General features: G+C 24.3%; 2 protein-coding genes across 9 annotated transcripts; both read right to left on the bottom strand.

Annotated features, from left to right (window-relative positions):
• Window positions 1–1,684: 1,684 nt before the first annotated feature.
• On the bottom strand, window positions 1,685–3,248 carry LOC122499457 (biogenesis of lysosome-related organelles complex 1 subunit 1). The gene is made up of 4 exons (XM_043607829.1): window positions 3,065–3,248; window positions 2,886–2,958; window positions 2,544–2,761; window positions 1,685–1,863 (listed from the first exon to the last, which is right to left on the bottom strand). Exons 1-4 carry the CDS (start codon window positions 3,123–3,125, stop codon window positions 1,832–1,834), a joined length of 384 nt encoding a protein of 127 aa, XP_043463764.1. The 5' UTR covers window positions 3,126–3,248; the 3' UTR covers window positions 1,685–1,831.
• Window positions 3,249–4,009: 761 nt separating this feature from the next.
• LOC122499478 (transformer-2 protein homolog beta-like) lies at window positions 4,010–13,733 on the bottom strand. 8 transcript variants are annotated; one of them, XM_043607856.1, is made up of 6 exons: window positions 13,581–13,733; window positions 11,645–11,913; window positions 11,407–11,572; window positions 8,926–9,140; window positions 8,543–8,637; window positions 4,010–5,814 (listed from the first exon to the last, which is right to left on the bottom strand). In XM_043607856.1, exons 1-6 carry the CDS (start codon window positions 13,593–13,595, stop codon window positions 5,774–5,776), a joined length of 801 nt encoding a protein of 266 aa, XP_043463791.1. In that variant the 5' UTR covers window positions 13,596–13,733; the 3' UTR covers window positions 4,010–5,773. The 8 variants fall into 8 exon arrangements, with proteins under 8 accessions (XP_043463791.1, XP_043463792.1, XP_043463785.1 ...); XM_043607857.1 differs by having other exon boundaries at window positions 4,010–4,697; XM_043607850.1 differs by having other exon boundaries at window positions 11,407–11,913.
• Between the last annotated feature and the right edge of the window lie 182 nt (window positions 13,734–13,915).

Here is a 13,915-nt window from a genome sequence, read left to right as displayed (position 1 = left end):
AAGAATAAGTTTTGAACTTTCAATTGAATGAAACATTTTTAAGAATTATTAATTACAATGAAAATTTAAAACTTAAATTTTACGCATTTAGAAACTTCAAAATTAATGTTTTTTTTGTCACAAAATTATTACAATAAAAATATAATTTTAAGCAGAAATAAATAAATTTCGTTTATTTGAACGTTCAGAACTTAAGGTTCTCTTTATTAAAAATATTTCCAAAAATTATTGATTGCAATAAGAATTGAAAACTTAAAATTTACATTTAAAAACTTTGTAATTAATTTTTTTGTTAGTGTTTCAAAATTATTGCAATGAAAATATATTCAACAATAAGTTTTGAACGTTCAATTGAAGGAAATATTTTTTATTAATAATATTTTCAAAAATTATTGCTTGCATTAAAAATTGAAAACTTAAAATTTACATTTAGAAACTTTGTAATTAATTTTTTTTTGATAGTGTTTCAAAATTATTGCAATAAAAATTTAAAAATGAAATTTTACGTTTAGAACTTAAGATTATTATCAAATGTATTAAATAATTAGAAAATCGATCTAAATATTATTATTCTTATTTGAATGAAATATTGTAATAAACTCAGACTGTAATTAGAAAATTTTGAATTTCTTTCCAATAAATTTTTTTTTGTCATCAAATATTTGTAAATAATTTCAAACCTTAAGAACTACAGAAAAAAGTTATAAAATTTTCTTGCTTTAAAAAAAAATATTTTCAAGTCTGTAAAATCAAGACCAAAGTCGATTAAATCAAGATTGTTGAATCGTCTGTTCAAGAGCGATAATCCACAACTGTAAACCATATCACTTTGTAAAATTCAAATTCGCTACACTATTCCAAAAAGTAGATTTGAATAGAATATAGAACAGAAGTGCGTCATAAAAAAAACCATAATACTCGTATAAATCAAAAACAGGTCAAGATTGTTCTCGATGAAGATTTCATGTATACGAGTCTCATAAAACATCCCGCATACGTGACGAATTTAATATTTATACAATATTTTATGTTCGAGCGATATATAAACTAACAATTGCGATTCTTAAAGAATTAAGGGCGCTTCTCATAATGGGAGAAGAAAAAAAGGGCAAAAAAATATCACTACTTTGTAGTAGAATTCTATTTTTTTAATGGCCAAAAATTTTGTTTTCAATGGGAACTATTCGACAGTTATCCCTTCCTGTTATATTCACGTTCATTTGAAAGAAGATCGCTCATATGAAAATATAAAAGATGGGACAAATTTTATGATACATTTTATTAGCAAGATGAAGACTTTGTATCAAAAAGTCATTTAAAAAACGAGACGCGAACAGATGATACATACAAAATAAAAGACTTGACGATCGTTTTAAATAAAGACGATTGCAGGGGATTTTTTTTTAATAGGCACATGCCTTTTGTAAATTTTTAAATCATAAATTTCAATTAGTATACAAAGTGTGTGACGTGTTGCAAATGTAAAAATTCAGTCTGAAACGTTAATAATTCCAGAATTAAAATAATCAAAAGCGATTTACGAATTACGTATAGTTATTTTTTTTAATAAGTAAAAATTCATATGTTTCAAATTTTGTTCTTTCAAACAATTTTAAAAAATCAAAATAACGGAGCAAAAACCTTTTCAATGATTATTTTCTAGAATTAATAATTATACAATAACTCAGTTATGAACTAAATGTTTAATAATTTATAGAAATTTTACATTATTATTAAATTTCTTCTCAATTTTCAATATAGAGATAAATTATCACAGAATAACTTAATTAAAATGCTTTCGGATATGACGAGATAAGTTTTCCTGGTCTTCTCAGACATTACTCGGAGGGGTTTCTTGAGTGGCTGGAAAAAATTAATTATGTTATTATTAATTATACACAAAAAGGTCTGAGTAATGGAATATTTTTTTTAATGAAGCACTGAAAACAGTGAATTATTTGATTCAAATAATCGATTACTTTGCTGTTATCAAATAAGTATTTACTTGAATCAAATAATTTTTATTTGAGTGAAATAAATTCTGTTTGAACCAATAATTTCAGTACTTGAATGAAATTAATTGTATTTTAACCAATATATTCTGTATTTGAATAAAATAAATTGTATTTGAACCAATAATTTCAGTATTTGAATGAAATAAATATTGTATTCGAACTTCGAACCAATAATTTCAGTATTTCAATGAAATGAATTGTATTTGAACCAATAATTTCAGTATTTGAATGAAATAAATATTGTATTCGAACTTCGAACCAATAATTTCAGTATTTCAATTAAATGAATTGTATTTGAACCAATAATTTCAGTATTTAAATGAAATAAATTGTATTTGAACCAATAATTTCAGTATTTAAAGCAAATACAGTTTTCAATAATTAAAAAAATTAATCAAATAGCATTTAATTGATTTAAATATACCAAATTATTTGATTCAAGTAAATATTCATTTGATAATCGAGAAGAAATCGTTTATTTTAATCAAATAAATTTTCTTTTCAGAGAGTAAAAAATAAATTTAATACCTTTATACGAATATTCTAATGCCGTTGCAATTGTTCGCATATCGCCTTCAATACTACGTGCCCAATTTTCAACATCTCCTATTTCCTTCAAAGCACTCGAAAACGATTCAACCAGATTTAACCACGATTGAGTTTGTTTTGCAAAATTTGTTGCACTCGTTTGAAGTTGTTTTGCTTCAGCATCTAGTTTCTTTTGATTTAAATATGCCTGTGCAACTCTGAAACCATTAAATATTTTAGTAATAGAAGACAATTGTTACGACAATATTATTATTTTAGAGATATATAAATATTAGGGGATTAATTAGAATTTACAGAATTAAAAAAAAAAAATAAACTAACCCCACATTTAAATGATCAACCAATGCTTGAGTTAAATTATTTGCAGCTTGAACGGCTTCTTTTCGTTTTTGTTCTATAAATAAAAATACAGTTATAAACATTTCGTAATTTGTTTAGAAACAAATAGTTTGTTTGTAAATGAGAAAATTGCTGTAAAAATTAATCTTAATATTTCTTACCTTGTCTTTCTTTTCTTGCTGCCTGTTTACTTTGATGTTCTTTCACTATTGACGATAACATTATACTTCATTAATATTAACACAATTCGATAATTAATTATTTATAATATTTTAATTAACAAATTAACAATCTGTCTTCTGTTATTATGTTTTTGACACTTATCAGCTGATGCCAAATCTAACCTCAAAACGACACACTGAAACAATACAGATGTCGCTTCAGTATTTTGTAGCGGCAAATTTAAAAATTTGGTTGAAATAATTTATCTATTTCCTTAATTGGTTTTTTTATATAAATAATGCAAATAACAATTTTTAAATATTTAGATCTTTTATTTATGCACTCCGTAATGTAATGACAATTTTATAATTTAAAAATTATGTTATTTATACAATTTGCAATAAATAATGTTTTTAATAATAAATACATAAATATTATAAATATAAATAAAGAGTAAAAAGAAATAAAAATAGAGTAAAAATAAATAATAATATATAACAATAGAAACATAACTAAAAAATATATAAATACATGTTTATTATAAACAAAATAAATTATAATTTGATAAAATTAATAGTTAATTTTTTAATTAATTTATTATTAAATAAAAAATAATATATTTTGTGTCTCTATAATTTATAGTTGCCAATGTTAATTTTATATATTTATTTTTTGAATAATTAATATACAAGAATATTTATTTTTTACAGTGGTTTTAATATTTATTTTTACACTTGGAATAAATATTCATTATCTGTGAAATATTATGAATTCGAATCAAAACGAAATAAATATAATAAATATACTTACCTTTCTTGAACTTTAGTAAGCAAATAAAAAAAAATTTCAAACGAAAAAATAATTCATTTCTTTTGATAATCTCCATCCTGCTAAAATTAAAATGTAATTAAACAATTCTAAAGCTAAAATAAAAAATGCCATTGTTTGCTATAACCAAATAAGATTTTATTGAAGATTTAGTAAAAACAGATAAATTCAATAATAATTAAGATGTTTCAATTACGCCACTATAATCGAAATATGGAGGTAGGATGGTGGAGGGATGAGGTGAGGATAAGAAACTATGGAACATTTTTATTTTCTTATTTTTTTTTAGCAGAAAGCTATTCACCGGTGATAGGTATATAAAATTATCGGAGAAAGAATATGATCATTATAAATTTGCGAGCACTATTAAAACTCACCCCTGTTTATTGAAAGAAGAAGCAGAAAAAAAACATGAACTTAATTTAAAAAAAAATAATTCAATTCCGACGTTTTTTTCTTGAAAATTTTCATATAAATGTTCGATCTGTTTCACCCCCAAACCACTGACTTGTCCGGCTTAGGGGCTCGTTGCCCAACGATATTTTCTTATATTTTCTTGAAGTTTTTTTGCATTATTATTGCACTCGTAGTTCTTCAAATGCTTGAGACAATATATTTTCAGCCGCAAAATGAATGGGATTGGATCATATTCTTTGTCACAAGCGCGAAAAACCTTCGTTTCTTGAATGAGAAACATCTTGAGAGAGAAATCTTGTCTTCGATTTTTTCTTTGCAAAATTTTCATACTTTTCAGAGTGAAACTTCAAACTTCCCTCTATCATCCAATACCTCTTGATTCAAAACCTTATAAACAAACAAACATGTTAGAGAACGTACATTTTATTTTCTGCATTTTCATTTGTTTATTTATCGCTTTAAATAATTTAATATTATTATGATTTTGTTTTTTTTTTTTGCTTTTTTTTAATATATCAATATCAATTTTTTAGGTACTTTTTAAAGGGTTGTTGAAAATAAACATTTACAAAAAAGAGAATCAGTACCCAACTAAATTAATTTGACTGGAATACAAAAGTGAAGCAGAAAACTATTTTTTAGGAAGCAAGAGAAGACAAAAAAAGCAATCAAAATTGTATTCCAACCTTTACATCGTGGTTTTCATTTTACGTTTACAATATCACAAGCCTTATTTTCAAACTCGCAAAGTTTTCAAAATTTTTTATGAATGAACATAAGGCTTTAACATCCATTCTAACCTTCCTATTTTTAGTGCCAGAAAAAAATTCTTTCTTGTTCCCATATTTTTTGTTTTGTTTTCTATTTGTCAATTAATTGAAAAAAGTTACTTTTCTTTTTGGAAAAAGTATTAAATATCATGCTAATAAACATAAAGTACACTATGCACCATAAAGTAGGTAAGGTGAGAATAGCGACAATTTTAAATGTAGTTATTTGAACGTTTTTGACCCTTATAATATAGTTAGAAGAAAAAGGGTCATAGGGTCAAGTCACACAAATGGCTCCCACAACCCATCTGGCTTCTCGTACCACACTCGTGTCACTTAATACCGACCTGAAATTCATTAAGCAACAAAGACTATGATTGTTTGATCCAGGTTATTGGGTACTTAGCAACTACCGTATATCTTGATGCTCCTGTATCGCACTCTCGTTTATTCACACACTTGACGGTTTTTTTTTTTTCATTAATGACCCATTTTAATGCCGACAGTTTACAAAAATATAATACGATTAAAAAAAAAAGAAAAAAATAACCAGATCACTATAAATTCTAAGTCTAGCAATTTTGCAAAAAAAAAGGAAAAAGAAAACAAAATTTTCGAAATAGTTCTCAACGTTCAATAACGTTAATAATATATCGGTAGTCTCTCGATGTTATTTAATATAAAACTAAAAATTTATCGGTAATCTCTTCTCTCAAATTTTACAGCGTTTATTTCTAAAACAGATGAAACATGTAAATAAGTAAACGACTGTAAATTTTGTTAAATATCTAATTCTTCACATTTAAAGCTATATTATACAAATTTTGTATCACTGAATTGCAATAATAGGGTTGCCACAAAAATTTAATTTTGTTTTTCCCTGATTTCCAGATAAAATTTTGACCATTTCCCTAACCCACAGAATATTCTGATTTACACTTAAAATGACTAGATACTCAAAAAAATGTTTTATTACATTTACGAATTTCTTAAAATGTAAAATTATTCGAAAACATCAATTTCTTTTTTCAATAAATATTTAATCATTATTTTTCAATGGGAATTAAGATTTTCAAAAATTTCAAATTCAAACCTTTTTGAAATTCAACAACTTATAAGAATTTCAAAACATGAAGAAGACGAGTCAAAGACTCGAGTGATCGCCTTCTTCATGTTTTGTAATAATTTTAATTACCATAAAATTTTCTAAACAAAAGTTAATTATTTACAAACATCCTAATAAAATCCTTCACAAGAATTCAATTATTTTTACAAGTAGTAAAATTTCTCAAAAAAAATTCAATTATTTAAAAAAATGTACCTAATAAAATCCATTGCAATAATTCAATTATTTTCATAAATAATAAATCGATTATTCGGTAGTTCATTTTTAAATCAATTTTTATTAGAAAATTCTAGAATAATTGAATGTTTGTTAAAATTGAATTCTCATAAAGAATTTTATCAACAAATTTTTAAATAATTGAATTGGCAAATTTTAATACAATTTTTAAGAATTACATTTTTCGAAAAATTCTAAATATAATTTAGAAAATAAAAATTTCAAATAATTTTAAAAAAATTCAATTAAACTTTTTCAAAAAAAAAATAATTTTACAGAATTTTTAGTTAAAAGTAAAAAAAATTCAGATTTTTAAAGATTTTAATTTGAAATCATTTCAAAATTCAATTATTTCTAAAAATTCACGCTATACTGCTTTTGTTATTCGATTTATATCTAAAATTTTAACTATAATTTATTCTTAAGTCAATTTTTATTAGATAATTTTACGAGAATTCAATTATTTAATTTTAAATACAAAAATAAATAATTTATTGAATAATTGAATTCCTTTAACGAATTTTAACAAAATTTTTAAGAATAATTAGATTTTTCGAGGAATTAGATTCAAATTGTATGAAAACTAACTGAAATTTTGCGATGAGTTTTATTATTTAGGTATGAAAATAATAATAATGCTATTATGATTTTAATACTCAATTGTTATCTAAAATTTTAACTACAGTTCATTTTTAAATCAATTTTAATTAGAAAATTCTACGAGAATTCAATTATATAAATACAAAAATAAATAATTTATTGAATAATTAAATTCATTTTTTTGAGGAAATTGATCAAAATTGTATTAAAAATAATTAAAATTCTGCGTTGAATTTTTTATTATTTATAAAAATAATTAAATGTTTGCGTAAAATTTTATTGAATTTGTTTTTAAAGTAATTGAATTCTTTAGGAAAGTTTTAATAAAATATTAGATATTGAAAATCATTGAATTTAGGAAAATTTTTTAATTTAATTATTATTTAAATAATAATAAAATATAAAAATACATATTTTATTAAATAATTGAATGTTTCTTAAAATTGAATTCTCAAAGAATTTTATCTACCAATTTTTAAACAATTGAATTCTTTTGACGAGTTTTAGTAAAATTTTTAGAATAATTACATTTTTCGAGGAATTTGATTAAAATTGTATTTTTATTATTTATCAAAATAAATAAATGTTTACGTAAAGATTTATTAAAATTTTAATTGAATAATTGAATTCTTTTGGAAAATTTTTAAAAATAATTGCATTTCTGCGAAGAATTTTACTACTTTGAAAATAATTGAATTTCTGCGAAGAATTTTAATACTTCTGAAAATAATTGAATTTTTTTAATCATTTGTATCTTTCCAAATTCAATTTCTTTTAGTGTTTTTAACTAAAATTCTTATATAAATCCATTATTTTTAATAATTAATTAAACATGAGTTAAAAAATTAACTAATTTTAAAAGAATTTGAATTATTAAAACTTCTTAAAAATCTAAGTAGTTTAAAATTACTGATTAAATTAATTAAAAACTGGAATTTTATAAAATTTCAAATTAAAAAGTTTTGAGGTTTATCTATTTATGAAAATAGTAAACGCAATTCTTTTAAAATTAAAATAATTTTGACACATTTAAGTAAAATTATTCATTAAATAATTTATAAGCAATAATTTTATGATAGTTCTTGAAGAATTAAGTTATTTAAAAAGAAATTATTGTCAGAAATAGAAAAAATTGATGGTTTTGTATTAGAATTTGTGGTAATTTCATAGTTTATGAGGCAAACAAGAAAGACACCAAAATGCAGAATTTTCTTATAAATTCTAAAAATTAAATTTTTTCTAGTACTTTTTATAAAAATCCCTAACTTTTCCCTGATCTGTGGCAACCCTAATTAAATTAATAAATAATTTTAACATTCCAAATGTATTAAAATTCCCAAAAGTGATAGTTTTTCACATATGAGAAAAGTATTTCAGTGTACAAAATTTATTTTCGACAATCTCAATAAGCTCTACTACCATCAATTCGTAAAAAAAAAATTCTTGTAGTATCGTGTCATATTTTTGCTTACTGTCTGCACGCTAGTATAAATCTTTAAATGAAGGACGTTCGAACTTACGTGGTGAATAAGAAGGAGTCCTTGACCTATCGTAACGAGAGCGTTTTCTATAATAAGGACTCGGCGAACGACGATAACTTCCTCTGTTACTATTCCTGTAAAGAGAATTTCAAAACTTTCACCAAAACCGAAATGCCGTAATTTTATTCCTCGCTAGGTTAGGTAGACAATTGTTTCTTGTTTTAAAAACAAGAAATTGAAATTGAAAACTGTTTTTACAGTTTAGGGATAAAATTTAAATTTAATTAAAATTCAAAATTTAAAATTCAATTTCCATGTTTATAAAAGTAGAAACATAAACTATCAACCTAATCTAAGTGAAAAAATAAAATTACGGCATTTCGGTTTTGTAAATCAGAACAAATAATCGGAAATTTTCGTACTCTCTGCGTCTGGAACCGGAAAATTCACGTTCATTGAGATGCGTAGGTTTTCCCATGTAGATACCAGGTGTTGGTGTGTGCGCCCTTTGAGTGATGGAAAAATCAACTCTTATACGTCTACCATCGATTTCCATTCCCGTGCACTGTTCCTTGGCAACTTTAGCATCCTCCGGTGATTCGAAATAAACGAAACTAAATCCCCTCGATCTTCGTGTCTACGATGGAATAAATAGAAGAAAAAAACATTTCATTAATCATTTTGTAAACTATTTAATTTTGTCGAAAATAAATAAAAATAAATAAAATAAAATAAGTTCGGCCTCACCAAAAGAATACAAATTTTCTTCTTTTCTTAAACAGCTAAAAACGTTAGTTACATGATAAAATAATAACAGAGCGGTAATAAAAATTTTTTTATTCTATTTTGTCGCCAGAGGCCTTTAACATTATGCGTTGTCTTCATAAGCGAACGTTCTAAATCTCTGGCTTTTTTTTCATATACCCTTAGATTGAATTTAAATCCAATGTGAAAGGAAATAAAAAATTTTTTCGAACTAAGGGGTGTACAGGGCTCGAAGCAGTGAAAGTATTTAAAAATACGGACTTTACGGATCAAAAATTAAAAATTACGGACCAACTGACAAAAAGAGAATCAGTCCGAATCAAATAAGAGAACATTTTATTTAAAATTAGAAATTCAATTTTTCATAACTATAAATATTAGAAAATAGAAACTAAAAATAATATTAAAAAAACTCAATTAAACTTTTTCAAAAAAAATTAATTACAAAATTCAATTATTTTTTAAAATTCACGCTCTATTGCATTTAATATTCTATTATCTAAAAGTTGAACTGAAATTCATTTTTATGAAATGAAAATCAATTTTTATTAGAAAATTCTACTAGAATTCAATTATTTAAATACAAATTTAAATGCAAAATTTTAATAAAATTTTTAAGAATAATTACATTTTTCGAGAAATTCGATTAAAATTGTATTAAAAATAATTGAAATTCTGCATTGAATTTTATTATTTATGAAAATAAATGAATTCTTGCGAAGAATTTTATTAAAATTTTCAGAAATAATTAAATTCTTCTAAAAAATTAACAGGAATTCCATTATTTTTAAAAATTTTGATAAAATTCTTGACATAAATTAAAAACAACAAAATTTTCAGCAGATCTTCAATTACTTTAAGAAATTTTAATAAAATTTTTCGCAAGAATTTAAATATTTTCGTAAAATAATAAAAATCTTTGCAGAGATTCAATTATTACGAAGTTGAAGTCCACAACGTTGATCAACGAAAAAAATTTATTTAATGCAATCAAGTATTATTTTTAATTAAATATTTAATTGTAAAATAATTATTATCAAAACATAAATATCAATCCTTTTTTTCTAAATATTTTTTTTGTCAATATTGCTGCGTAATTTTTAATTAATTTACTTAGTGAACAATTTTTTTCGTTGATCAACGTTGTGGACTTCAACTTGGTCAATTATTTTCAAAAGACTTAATAAAATTCTTCGCAAGAATTCAATTATTTTCAAAAAAATCAGAATTTTAGCAGAAATTCAAACATTTTAGAAAGTTTTGATAAAACTTTTTTTGGGAGAAATTTAATTATTTGTAAGACAATTATAAAAAAATGCCTCGATAAAATTCAATTATTTTTAAAATTTTAATGAAATTCTTCGAAAGAATTCAATGATTATAATCTAAGATTTTAACTGAAATCTATTTTTAAATCAATGTTTATGAGATAATTCTACCAGAATTCAATTATTTAAATACTAAAATAAATAATTTATTGAATAATTGAATGTTTCTTGGAATTCAATTCCTATTAAAAATTTTATCAACAAATTTTTAAATAATTAAATTCTTTGGACGAATTTTAATAAAAATTTTTTCAAGGAATTCGATTAAAATTCTATTTAAAATAATTGAATTCTCCTAAAAAGAATTTTATTACTTTTGAAAATAATTGAAATTTTGCAATAGATTATATTAAAATTTTTGAAAATAATTGAATTAAAAATAATTGAATAATTGTTTGTTAATTATGAAAATAATTGAAATTTTTTAATGAATTTTAATAGAATTTTTGAAAATAATTGAATTTTATCGAAGAATTTTGCTATTTATTTATAAAGATAATTGAGATGTTGACAATGTTTTTTAGATTTTTTGAAAATAATTAAATTTCGGAGAAGAATTTTAATATTTTCTAAAGATGATTCAAATTTTGACGAGAATTTAAAAAAATTTTTGAACATAATTGAATTTTTGCGAAGAATTTTATTACTTTACGGACCTTTTTTTTTAAAAAAGACGGACTTTTACGGACTTGAAACAAAGTTACGGACTTTTTCAGAATTTACGGACCTACTTCGAGCCCTGGGAATATTTTTTTTTTTTAAATAAATTATTGCAGTGAATTAATTGAAAAAATGAAATGAATGTATTACCTTGGCATCGATCACGACTATGACACGCTTTACTGGACCGTACTTGGAGAAGATGTGGTAGATCTGTTCCTCCGTGGTGCAAATGGACAGGCCAAAGACTCCCAGGCAACTGGATGGGCAGGGGTTATCTCGGTTTCCAACGTGACGTCTTCTAGATGACATAGGACTGCGAGAGTGTGAACGATATAGATTTCTGTCTTCATCGCGCGAATAACGCGAGCGTGAGTAAGATCGAGACCTGCTGCGTGAATAGCGTGATGCTCTGTACGGCGATCGACTCCGGCTGCGACTCCGATGACCACCACCACCGCCACCACCATACTTGTTGGCACGATAATTTTTTCTTCCTCGCGATGGGGAACGACTGCGGGACCTCGAGTACTCCTTCATTGGCCTGTGAGCTTCCTTCCTCTCGCGAGATTTCCTTGATCGTGAACGTGAACGCGAATCCCTGATGCCCTCTGCTGTGCGTGCTCTTCTCGGACTTGCACTCCGACTTCCACTCCTCTACAGTTTTTAGAATACGTAATTAATATATAATTCGTAAATTTATCAGAACTAAACAATTTTAATAAATTAAAAACATTCATTCAATTTTCAAATATAGAAGAGAAATCTCAGGTGAAAAAAATTTCTGGAGATTTCTCTAATCAGGGTTGCCACAAAAACTTAACTTTGGTTTTCCCTGATTTTCAGACAGAATTTTGAATTTTTCCCTAACCCTACAGAATATTCTGATTCACTCTAAAAATTATTAGATACTCAAAAAAATGTTTATATAAGAATATTGTTACTCTAACTTCTTCAAAATTATTTTCATCATTTCAATTCAACTATTATTTTCTGGAATTTTTAACTAAAATTCTCCTTAGATCCATTATTTTTAATAATTTTTTAGAAATTTTACGAAATTTTAATTATTTGGAAATTCTTCAATTAAATATAATTTAGAAAATAAAAATTTTAAATAATTTCAATAAAAATTCAATTAAAATTTTTCTAAAAATTAATTTTACAAAATTGTTAGTTAAAAGTAAAAAAAAATTCAGATTATCAAAGATTTTATACAATTAATACAATCATTTCTAAAAATTCATGCTGTAATACTTTTAATATTCAATTATTAATTGAATTTCAGTGAAGAATTTTGTTAGTTATCAAGACAATTGCAATAAAACTTTAAAAATAATTATATAATGTTAAAAAATGCATTCTTATCAGAAATAAAAACAAATCTTGAAGGTTTTGTACTTTTAATAAAAATCCCTGAATGTTCCCTGACTTGTGGCAACCCTGTCTTTAAATAAAAATAAAGAGGGTTTTAAATTCAGATAAACAAAAAACTATTTATAATACTTAGGGATTTAAAAAAAAGCTTACGCAAAATTCCATTCTTTCGAAATTTACTCTTGTTATCTTCTTGTTTAGATAAATCACTATAGAAACTCGACTCTTGACGTAATCGATTAAACACCATTTATTTAATAACACTCAGTCTAATGTTTTCTCTTGGAAAAAATCAGAAAAAACAAAAATTCATGTCAATTTTACTCGTCCGTCACGAGTATATAAAATAAACTTACACGTTTTATTTTTATCGTTTTAAAGAAAACATTCATAAACATAAGACAAATTTTACGCAATGTGCGTCCAATAATGATGTTTATCGAACAAATTACAAATCAAACGTAGTGTAAAATACGACTGAAAAATAAAAAAATGTATACTGCCAAAAAGATAAACAGGAAGGGGCCATTGGGAGGGAAAAAACAATCAATACTCTCATACGGAAGGGGGTGAAAAAAACTGTTTTCAAAAAGCAGTTTTATCAGTAAACATAAAAAAAAGTCATGTCATTCGTTATAATAAATTCGTTCATTAAAATGTATTGCCACGTTAATATGTTTTTAACGATTAACAAATTTCAAACAAACAAATGAAAATCTTATGTAATTTTCCAAAATCTGGTGCAACTAAAAAACTAACGGAATGAAAAATAATTATTTCAAGACTAATTATACAGCGTGTAAAATGTAGGCATTTTGTTTTTTTTCTGAGAATAAAAATAAATTTTGCAGGGGATATTAGTTCGGATCGATAACGGTTCAGTTTGATCACATGCAAAAGTCATACCAGAGAATAAAAATTCTAATATTAAATGTTATAAAACTCACCTCCATATCACTCATTTCCCAAAGACAATCAAAATCCAATTAATACTTTATAAAATATATTATTACATTTAACTCGATACTTTTATCGAGAAATCAAGCGTCGTTAAACTGTAATGGCGACTACAAACTGGAAGAAACACTCGTCCCTCTGTCCCTTCCTCTATGATACTAATAAAACATGTTACCAACCGTTGCTAAGTAACCGTTGGCAAGCCTTTAAGCGCGCAACTATTTTGAATTTTAGAACCAATAATATAACTCTCAGAAGACAAAACTTTATTATTTTCTGAAAAATTTGATCGTTTAGTTTAAATTACCTACTACAATTAATCATT

This window comes from Leptopilina heterotoma, unplaced genomic scaffold (assembly GCF_015476425.1).
Source record: "Leptopilina heterotoma isolate Lh14 unplaced genomic scaffold, ASM1547642v1 Lhet_168, whole genome shotgun sequence".
Taxonomy (NCBI): Eukaryota; Metazoa; Arthropoda; class Insecta; order Hymenoptera; family Figitidae; genus Leptopilina; species Leptopilina heterotoma.
This window is presented reverse-complemented; position numbering and strand designations above follow the sequence as displayed.